General features: G+C 33.4%; 1 protein-coding gene across 1 annotated transcript; it reads left to right on the forward strand.

The window, feature by feature from the left end:
• The first annotated feature begins 440 nt into the window (after positions 1-440).
• On the forward strand, positions 441-3,806 carry MS3_00009847 (uncharacterized protein). Its single transcript, XM_051218249.1, has one exon. The coding sequence runs from the start codon at positions 1,101-1,103 to the stop codon at positions 1,401-1,403; it is 303 nt and encodes a 100-aa protein (XP_051074093.1). The 5' UTR covers positions 441-1,100; the 3' UTR covers positions 1,404-3,806.
• The last annotated feature ends 8,308 nt before the right edge of the window (positions 3,807-12,114 follow it).

Consider the following 12,114-nt stretch of genomic DNA (forward strand, 5'->3'; position numbering starts at 1 on the left):
ATCTTAAGGAGTTCTGATATAATTCAACAGTAAATTTTCCATCACATTTATTTGCTGCAACTACTCACTTGTCTTCAACTCCTCATTGTTTAAATAAGCTTCTTTGCAATCAGCAATATTTCTTCTTAAGATGGAAACGAAGAACTACTCAAAAGTATTATATCGTTTTCATTCATTTGTTTGGTTCATTTCTAACAATGAAGTCAGAAGATACGTAATTCGATCCTTCTAGTTAGTTTGATTGGATTTCTTTTACCTTTCCTAGTAGAATATTACATTCTCTCAAATATCCAATGTTAGACCACACTGTTATTATTCTTCACATCATAGTATATTGTTTTTCCTTATGTTACTAGCATTGTTTTCACAAACTCTGTCCATTAATTGTTCATATGAACGGTCCTCGAGCCTCTAATTAACATAATGAAAAGCTCGATGATTGGCTGTAAGTAAAACTTTATTATTTACAATCATAACTCATATGATTTAGTAAGTTATAAATAAAAACACATAATAAATAAATCTCAACAGGTAAATACATGACATAAAATAGATATACAGATTTATGATTAATTCAGTGTATTATATGGATGGTAAAAGACATCCAAACAATTGATAAATCAAAAGACAGCTTATAATCAGGACAATATAAAAAAATCTTGAAACAGGTTACTAAATATATACAACCTGATGCACTTAAGAATAGTTATACACATATCATTTTCTGTTTTCAAACCTTCCGAACTGCAACGATTAATTTTTGTACAGTGTTATAACTGTGTTAGAACGCATATTTTTGTCCAGATTACCATGACTTTATACGGTTTTTTCAGGAATTGAATTCCTTCAATATATATATATATATATGGTATTGATTATTCACAATGTGTTTATAGATCGTTATAGATAATAATGTATTCATTAAATCATAGGTCATTGTATATTGATCGATTACAGTTTGATAATTTAAAACTTCACTAATCAATAACGCTAGTTAGTTAAACAGTGTAATTATATATATCTACATATTTACAACAAAGAAATAGAATAAAGTCATACACTCGAAATATTTATTATTCTTACCTATAAAAACAACACCAATGGATACAGACACAAAATTAAAAGACATCCAATTGTATAGACCACCACCAGGGTATACATTAAGTAGAACAAAACTATTCCAATTACAAAGTGTTGATACATCTATGAAACAATCAAATAAATCAATTAATATAGAACAGATTGATATTAATGAATTGTCCAAAATTATTAATATGAATCAATTAAAAATTTTACAAATTAGACAAACAATTATGAATGAATTTATATATAAACTATTAAAATCTATGAAACAATTAAAAAGAAATTCACAAACATTAAATGGAATCAATTATGGTAAATAATCAAAATTAATTAAAATATTACAAATTTCATTGAGACAAAAAATAAAATTTATAATTTATAAATTGATATAATACAAAATGAATTGATCCTATTAAATCATAAATGGAAATCCTTAAAACTGTATCCTGCTAAAATGTACATCATTATAAAGGTATTATAGTCAATTTTTAAAAAGAAAAAATTTAGAATATAAAATAAATCAAATTAAATATTGTTTTATAAAATCATAATTAGAAAATTAGAAAAAGGTTAAAATTCATAAAGAAAATCAATAATATAAATTAAATGATATAAGTTATAATAATACACTTTTTACAATGTGTATTAAAACAAGTTGAAATTTCGTTATGAATTATAACACAAGAAGATTATTTTTTTCTGGTTAGCGTTTTTTTAGCGAGTTAGTTTCCTACGGTGTGATGTCGCTAACCACATGCCTAACCCTTCTCCTTTATCCGAGTATGGGATCGACAGTAACTCTAGAAGAGTTACAGGCGGAGTTAACACAAGAATATGAAAAACTTAATTTTAACAATAGACAACTATCTAAAGAAGTAAATAATAGATATCAAAAAGTAAAAAAATACGAATTTAAGAATAAAGCAATTAATATATTAAATCAAGGAATAATACAAAACCAAGTCAAATAAATAATATATTTGTAATATATTAAAACATAGATTAATTTTGATTTGATTATTTATTAATTTTCTGAAGAAGGGGCTAATACTAAGTCACGAAACGTCAGAAAATCTAATTTTTCTACCCATCGGGATATTACAAATATATGTATTTATTTATAAGAAATTTATCCAATGCTCAATTTATTCGAAATTATCAAGTCAAACCTTGGTAATGATATCTACAAACAAATAATACATTGACTAGTAATGAAATTGATAAAATACATGAAAATTATATAGAATTACGAAAAGAAATACCATAAAATTCAAATGTTTTAAACTAGAGGAAATGAAACCAGAAAACTACTATACAATGAAGTACAAGAATTATGTGGATCGACCAAGAAGTAAGAAACGGAAACATGTTCAAATATTTTATGTTGAGAATTCTATACTGTACCAAAAAACATAATATTGAATAAAGCTAATAATAAATATTATTATTATCATCATCATCGTTTATTTATTTATTTCCTCTCTTGAAGAGGAAATTTAAACTAAGCTGGAAAACGTAAGAAATTCTGATCTCTACTTAAAAATATATCATTATTTTATTATTGATCTTCATTAGGTGTAATAAGCAGGGTTTTAGAAAAACAAAACCAATTATTACACTTTAAGCTATTGAATATGTAAACTTGAACATGCACGTACATACGTTTTGTTAATTCACATGAAGACATACAATCGAATAATAAAAGATTTTATATTACAAACACAAGTGACATGCAATTCAACTATCCACTCATGTGTAGATGTACTTTTCAGGAGAACCAAAAAAAAGAGGAATATGTGAAATCTTGATAAACATTGAAGATTCAAGAAGGATGATTTTTAAAATAATATCACACCATAATAAACCAATTTAACAATACACATCATTATTCCATCGTAGACTGAAAGGTGGAAGTCAACTTGGAAAAAGTCTACATTTAGACAAGAAAAGCGATAACACAGAGAAATAAATTCTGCATCCACATAAAATTATTCACCGTGATAATTACTGTTGGTTTAAATAATGAATCAATAACAGATTAATCTACTGATATCATCGATAAACTATTGCTCTTAAAGTAGACACATCAACTTAATTATGATCCGATGTAAAATTATTCGCTTGTTCAAATAAACTAGCATCTTACTAAATAGATACCAGTATATCGTCTAGTTTTCTCTCATTATAGGTAGTAATCGATGTTTATTGACCGACATGGCTACTAGGCAAAACTACTCAATAAAACGACTTACGGTAGTCAGTGCTTAATCGTCGGACTCCAGCCGTAGGAAATTCAGGACCAAAATTTAGTGCAAATGTAAACTCATCGGTGACATATTTACAACACCAAAGGATTGTCAGAAGTCATAAAATACTATCTAAAATATTTCATTTACTTCCCACAGTAGACTATTAAGCCAATTGGAAAATCCACCTAACTGATCATATTGAATATAAACCTTATCTACTGTGAGTTTTGTTGATTGCCAGAGGTTAAAAAGAATGTAACAACGCAATAGAATAATTAATATTTGAGATTAGTACATCTGATGACAGTATCAATGAACTTTGTTAAGACATGGGAGCTCATGAGTTACCCATGAAAACACTGTCAAAAAATCGAAAGACTCTTTTGTCTCGGGTTTCAACACGAGTTATGCAAGCAGAAATTAGAATATTAAGATAAATCGAAACATTTGCTCGAAACAGAATACCTACAGGATACCTACAAAGCTGTAATCAATAAGCTGATATGATTTTCACGCCACTCTAAATTATTTCCAAAATATTATTTAGAAAATACAACTTTTTCATGATAATAAACTTAAGTCGTTTAGTAGTTATAGTGCTTTATGTAACTGAGAGTTTATGTATGAGCTTGTACAACAGACACTGAGCTATAGAAATTGTTCTAGACCTAACTAATAATGCTGCTTAAGCCCTAAAACATTTATACGTATAAAGTTTTCATTTGTAGCTAAATAACTAATTTTGGGTTACCCATGCGAAGATTCTACTTAAAGCTAATTAGATAAAACGTTTTCTGGATCTCTAGAAATTTAAGATGGTGGTTGGAGGTAGTCGACAAAAAACCCTGAACCTAGGTCTCGTGCTATTTTTGACTCGTCGACAAGATATACCTGTAATCTTGAAGGAAGTGATGATCCCCGATGGGTTCGACCCCATGTCACTCAGCTTCACAGTCAGAGACATCAACACTGAGCTATTCGGTCTGCGACTTACCTCCTGTAGAACCGAGATGTATTTACATCACTTCCCTCAAGATTACAGGTACACCTCGCTGATGAGTCCCAGATAGGACGAAGCATAGATCCAGGGTTTCCCGTCGATTACCTCCAACTACCACCTCATCTCAACATATCACACGTGTTATCGGGTCACTTAGACTAGAGACCACACTGCAATTTGGTCGATAGAATTCGATCTGCACTAAGAAGGATCTGACACACGTTTATCACCACCCACTGATCAATCAATTGTAGAAACTGTAGAGGCCTTGAGGAGGAATATTTTGAGATTCCCCAAAAGAATACAGCAATCAGTTTTTAACGTAATAAAACTAAGTATCGTTTCACTTGAATTTGCTACATTCCTAATTACTTTAAATTTCTTACCATACAAAAATTAAAGTCAGAATGCGATATATATATATATATATATATATATACATATATATATATATATATATATCTGTTAGAACTAACTAGTCGGAAGTTATTAGTATATCGTAACTACATTATGTTGTCCATTTCCACGTTTTATATGAGATGGACGAGGTATCAACCATATAGTCCTTGTGAACACTATTAAATCAGAATAAGTAAATAATTTTAGTATATTTAATTTGTACATTGAATATAGAACTATTATTTGAAAAACAATGTAATCTTTATCATTTATGTTGAAACATGATACAATTGACATCCAGTTTCTTCTTTAATCCTACACTACCAAAAATGTATTGATTGCTACAGAGGTCACAAAATAAAATCATAACATTTACAATGTTGTAGGTATTACCTGTGTGATTTAATTACAGTAGTAATGACAGTGTAATAACAAAAATAATAGAACAGTGGAGTAAAATAAAATTTTGTCATTCAGGCTTATCAAAACCAATAAATAACATTGATTCAAGACAGGATCGAACAATCAACCTGTAAATTGCCAACCGGACAACCGATAGTCATGCAGTTTCATGGATTACTTGAAGTTCGACTTGTATAGCATTAGACGTCCGCTCAATAGTCTAAAGGTTAGGGAAAAAATTGTACTATACCTGATAAAGTACTGTGTCACGTGATGAGTGAGTGTATTATACGAACATGTAATATGTAAAAGAATACATGAATATCGTAAAGATGTGGACAAAAATGGAAATGTCAGCATGTGATTATGAGCAAATTGGTAATCTTACAAAAATTTAACATCCATTTATGTTGTGACTGTCTGGATGATAAAATAACGTGTTCGTGTGAGCGATTCGAAATATTGTGAAAACAGTAATAAATCGTTTATGGATATGACAACGAAATAAATCGTGAAAATAAGTAGCGTAGAATATGACAGAAATCGATTTGTGATGCCGACAGAATATAGAGATAAAGAACAGTGAAATATGAAAATGTTTTGATGAACCACAGTAGAGTAAATAGCGTCGATTAGCTACGAGTGAATTCGAATTTACATACATAGAGTTCCCGTTCGTAGGATAAGAATAATCAAATCGTGAATTGGTAACTGCATCAACGGGTGATACTCCCTACTGTACTGCAATCGATAGTAATCATAAAATGCGAAATCAGTGTACGTTGTCGTTTGCGTTATGACAGATGCACCGAGTTATCGATAAATATGTATTGGTAGAATGACCAGAGGATCAGGATAGTGACTGGTAGACGAGATAAGCGGAGTCGTATTCCTTTTTGGTCGTGAAGTCTAGAGTGGTTTTTGTAGCCTGTAGGAGATGTGCTCGACCTCATTTGTTACAAAACCTTACTAAGTCATGATGAAAATACCAATACATATTACTGATGAAGACAAGTGAGATTGATTCGGATCTGACGAACAAGAGTGTATCTCTGAGAAACTAGATCTAAACTCTATGTTCTGGTATATAGTGTGATGGGAACAGAATATTAATTGCGGTAACCGAATAATATTTTTGGGTAATGAATGATGCAGCATGCAGTTATATATGTGGGCGAATAGATAAGATAAACGTAATCGCTAATAATCACCCAGTAGAGAGTTAGAGGCATCCAGAAACATAATAGAAGGTAATATTGAAACGAAAAATGTGTGGTATGATAACATAAAAATGACCTCAACTAAGTGTATGAGTATAATAATAGGCCAAAAATGACATGGAAAAAAATGGGACCAACTTAAAGCAGGAACATTTTACGTTTTTGAACAATAAAAACAGTCCAGTGAGTTTCGAATGTCACAAAGTGGAGTATTTATAAAATTATAATTTGTTCAGTGAGTGATATGATTGTATAAATCTCATAATTTAGTGTCAGCACGAACAAAAAAACAATTACACGTTAGGTGATAATGTGACATTAATGTGATAATGGGACTATAATAATTATTTGAATCATAATAGAACAATCCGCTGGATGAAGCAATGAGCAGAGTTGACATAAGGACAAAGTATCGTCAAGATAATACGATTTCAGCATGTTCACTTCACTGCTTCACTGGCTTCGATGAATGAGTTACATTAAAGATTGAGTCATTTGAGTTGCATGTCCATTAGGTCGGCCACTTAGTTCCTTTACCGAACACGTAGAGTTCGAGATGTTTACCGTCTGTGCAGATTTGCAGGGTGCGTTCAATTCGAAGACGGGCTCACAACTTCAGTGGCCCGAAATCTGACTCCAATTGGATTGCATGCTGATTGTCATCGAAATACACCTGTCGGTTATCCTCGTATATAATCATCGACTCAAATCGCGTTGGTGAATAACGGAATTAAATAAGTCGAATACGAGAATGGATTTTTGAATACGTATATTTTGTACACTCACTGATCTGAACAGGAAATGAGAAAAATGAAGCGAATAGGAGAGAGCAGACCCAAATTACGTGCGGTCGAGAAGGTGAGTGAGCCAACTCCATTTAATCAACGTACTTACTCACACCTGCTACTCCCAGTGGAGTATAATCCGCCGACCAGCATTCTCCAACCCACTCTGTCCACCGTCTTCCTTTCCACTTCTATCCACTTTTTGTTCACTTCTCCCATGTCTGTCTCCATTTATCGGCGTAATGTGTTCTTTGGTCTTCCTCTTTAGCTTTGGCCTTGAGGAATCCATGTGAGGACTTGCCTTGTGACGCAGTTCGGTGCTTTCTTCGATGTGTGTCCTATCCACTTCTAGCGCTTCTTCCTGATTTCTTCCTCCACTGGAATCTGGTTTGTTCTCTCCCACAGTAGATTGTTGCTGATAGTGTCTGGCCAACGGATCCGAAGTATTTTGCATAGACAACTGTTAATAAACACTTTTATCTTCTGGATGATGACTTTCGTAGTTCTCCGGGTTTCCGCCCCATACAGCAGAACTGTCTTGACATTTGTATTGAAAATCCTGACCTTGGTGTTGGTTGACAGTTGTTCTGAGTTCCAGATGATCTTCAGTTGTAAATATGATGCTCCTGATTTGCTGATCCACGCCTTCACATCTGCATCAGACCCACCGTGTTCATCAATGATGCTGCCCAAATAAGTAAAGTTTTTTACATCTTCCAAATCTCCGTCAAGTGTGATTCGATTGTTGCATGCTGTGTTGTATCGGAGAATCTTGCTTTTCCCTTTGTGTATGTTGAGATCTACTGTAGAGCGATGAATTCCATTCAATTGATTGTTCTACAATGATCCGTGGTGTTGCAATTTGGTCTGTACATGATCTATCCTTACGGAATCCTGCCTGTTGGTATCGAAGTTGGGCGTCTACGGAGTCCTTCATCCTGTTTAACAATACCCTGTTCAATACTTTTACTGGTATTGAGAGAAGAGTGATGTCCCTGTAGTTATTGCACTTCTTTGGTATCTTGATCAGGTGTCCTTCTTCCCAGTCTGTTGGTACTTGTTCCTCATCCCGAATCTTGCTGAAGAGTATGTGGAGTGCCTTTTCAGTTACTGATATATCTGCTTTCAGTGCCTCTGCTGGAATGTTGTCTGACCCCGCTGCTTTGCCTCTCTTGATTCGTCTGATGGCCATGCTGATCACTTGAATTGTTAGTAAGCCAACATCTATTGGAAGGTCCTTGGGTTCAGTAAGGCTGGTCGATTCAAGAGTTCCTTGAAGTGCTTTACCCACCTGTTTCGCTGGTCTTCAGTGTTGGTGATTACTTCACCTTCCTTGCTTTTCACTGGTCGTTCTGGCTTACGATAATTTCCAGCGAGTTTCTTTGTTGTATCATACACGTTTCTCATGTTTCCTTCTCTAGCAGCCTTTTCCTATATCATTGCTAGATCCTCCACGTATTTACGTTTGTCGGTTCTGATGCTCCTCTTCACTTGCTTATTTACTTCTGTGTATTCAGCTTGTGCCTTGGCTTTCTCTGCTCTTGTTCGTCTGATATTGATTGCTGCCTTCTTGTTCCTCCTTTATTCAATCTTATCCAGTGTATCAACAGTGACTCATTTCTTGTGATAGTGCCTCTTGTCGGCCCACAATGTTAGGCCATGTTGAAGTGATTGCCTCCTTGTCCCCTTTTCAGGTTTTTTTCCATGGTAGTCCCCTCTTCATTGAGTAGATCGTGAAAGGCCTCTAACCTATTGATGAGGGCTATCTTGAATTCTCTGAGTCTGTCAGTATCCTGAAGAAAGGGCTATATTAAACATTTGTGATATTGTCCACCCCGTTGTCCAGTGCTTCTTGAGTTCAAGTTTCATCTTGGCGACCAACATGTGATGATCTGAGGCCTGATCAGCTCCTCTCTTAGTGCTCACATCATCCATTGTCCTCCTGAACTTTTTGTTGATGCAGATGTGGTCGATTTGGTTCTATGTAGTGTGATCCGGTAAAGTCCATGTGGTTTTGTGTATGCGTTTGTGTGGGAATATAGTGCCGCCTATGACCAGTTTAGTGAAGGCACATAGGTTTGCAAATCTCTCACCATTTACGCTCCTTTCTCCTAGTCCATGTCGTTCCATGATGTCTTCATATCCAGTGTTGTCCATTTAAATGGTTTAAATTATATTTTCTGGTTAGTCTTCTTTAACGAGTTAGTTTTCTACGGGACGGGGTCGCTAACCCCACGCACAACCCTCCTCCATACGGGCTCTAGAGAAAGTTTCCATTTGATCAAGCATGAATCAATATTTATAGCTAGATAAAAATAAGTTGCAGACATGTGATAAATAGGATAATAAGTGCACACACATATACGCTCAGATAAAAACAATCGGGGTTGATAAGTGAATAATTAACAAGGTCAAAACGTGACCTAAGAAGAATGGATGAATTAGCCTGTCCAGAAGCTAGAATAAGTTATATGGGCTTCACATTGTAACCGACACTACAGTTTAACTTAAAATGGTTCGTGATTTCAATGAAATCTAACGACTTCCACAGCTCTATACTGACAACTTGTAAACATTTCAAAATTTCCCAAATAATTCGAAAGAATTGATTAAAGGACATCATACTCAAACATGTTAATAGAATCAGCTCACATACATGTTGTAATTAATTACCGATAAATACTGAGTATCACTATGATATATATGGTATAAATGTAAACCTTTACTTACCATTCATACATAAATACACTGAACATTAGTAAGATTAGTGTCATTTTGACTGCAGTTGAAATTGTTACCATCTTCTAATAGTGATTAATTTATGGATATAATCAGTTTGGAGAATTCTGCTGCTACTAATCACCTTCAGGAGCAAACAGACTATATTCAGTAGTATGCAAAATTTTACATACACTGTTGTTTGTTGATTACTAAATTCCAAGGAATTTAAAACATTCCCACCGAAATAGAAAAGTTGAAACTTTTAGGCATTTCAGCATACGCAAACCGACGTTACAATGCAGGCTAACACTGAAGGTGATTAATATTGAACATACGTGAAATAAGAATGGTCCATTCAGATTTTGTTGTTTTCCGAACTAAATGTCTGGTCGATTAACGTACTGACGACTAGAAAAATTTGACAACACTGTGGATTCACAAAACACACATATCCTACTCGGCCATGTCGTATGGCGATGCTAAAGCCATTCAGACAAATGCACCACCGAGTCGATAAATCAAGATGGCAGCATTTATAGAACAATCAAATTCGTATTTCCTGAACATACTTCCCCGGATTTGACCATTACTTATTCAGTTTTGTCACCATATTCAGACAATTCTTCAGAGACAACAATAACTGAACACTGAATGAGAGAATATACTGGCTAAAAGAGCCGGGTTTCACAAACAGAGTATGGAACTGTTTCTACAAGTGAGTTGTACACATGACTATTTTACGAATCGATTTGTGCTGACAGAGCCTGAGAAAACCAAATTCAGTATAAACGTATATTGATCTTATCTATAAAATTACTAGTATTGATACAGCTACTCAAATATATTACTTTCTTGACGTTTTCTGCAGCTTATCATGAAGGATGTGCGCATACACAAGCTACCAACAGTTCCAGAGAAACACAGGAGTTCGGTTATGTAAAATACTCGTTATACCACTCGAACACTAAACCCAACTTATTGTGTATGTTGTCGTATAGCAAGGCAATATCATCAATATATTGAAGACAGGATACCTAGGGCATCAGCATATACTTATTTAAGAGCTGTTTCGAGAATATTATCGATGACGAAATTGAAAACCCAACTTAACACTACCGCTTGCTTGGAACGATGAAGACGGTACGTTAGATGCTTTACATCATTTTTACAAAGCTTGGAAGACATCAATATTTTTCCCATGTGGCATAATCTAACAAAGGAATATGTTTGTTGCATTTGATTGAACTGCATAGGTTGGTTGCCAATCACTAATCCAGATCTCTTCATCCGTTAATGAAGTTTATGACCAAACTAAAAGTATACGTGATTGAAAACTATTAAACTTGACATGTTAATGTACATCAGGTTAGACAAAAATGAAGAAATTACTGGTGTGTGATGTTATACCCACATCGCTTATTACGTTTACTTGAAAAACGAGGAACCACTACAATTCCCACAAAGTGAAGTAAAAACTTAAAAAACTGGTACAAGTGAAAATTTATTCACCTCAAAAACACCACGACGACCGTGATCGAAAATACACTCAGTTATATATTGATGGTACACCCATACTGATTATTAATTAGAATGACACCACATATTTGAAAAATACCCAGAGTTATAACAAACCAATATGATACATATCATGCTGAGCATAGTTAACGTTAATTTAATACAAGAATATCTTATCTTGAATAAACATGACACTGAAATAAATTAATGTTATACCGAATAAAATAAAACACTAAAAATAAAACAAATATTACATTGAATAATTATCATATTGAACTAAAAAACGGAAGTAATGCTGAACAAAAATCACAATAAGTAAACAACGTAATTCTTTTTCTTTTTCATTCCATTACATCAGCAGTATACAAGATAAATTCCATGGATCGTTTTAGCAAGAGATGTTTCTGTATTGAACATCATTATCATATATTTTCTAAATCGTTCTTTTTTTTAATTCTGTTGATTATTCCATACATTCACTTGAACATGTTATCGATAGACTTGGTTAAATAAAAGAATTAGTCAACATTTTTTTTTCGAAACCGATGGTGAATGTGTCTTCTAACACAATTGATCATTAATTAATGTAATAAATTTATTACTAATATGGGAAAAGACAGTTCAAAAATAATTTTCTTTGGTAAAGTACACACACATAATTGACAACAATTGATAATTGTAATCTATATTCATGATGATAAAAAGTTAAGTAATACTGAGGTTACGAAACAGACAATGAG

This window comes from Schistosoma haematobium, chromosome 1, assembly GCF_000699445.3.
Source record: "Schistosoma haematobium chromosome 1, whole genome shotgun sequence".
NCBI classification, from domain to species: Eukaryota; Metazoa; Platyhelminthes; class Trematoda; order Strigeidida; family Schistosomatidae; genus Schistosoma; species Schistosoma haematobium.

Bases quoted from the DNA above. Each gene is read 5' to 3' on its own strand.
- MS3_00009847 (XM_051218249.1), top strand. From the start codon at position 1,101: ATGGATACAGACACAAAATTAAAAGACATCCAATTGTATAGACCACCA.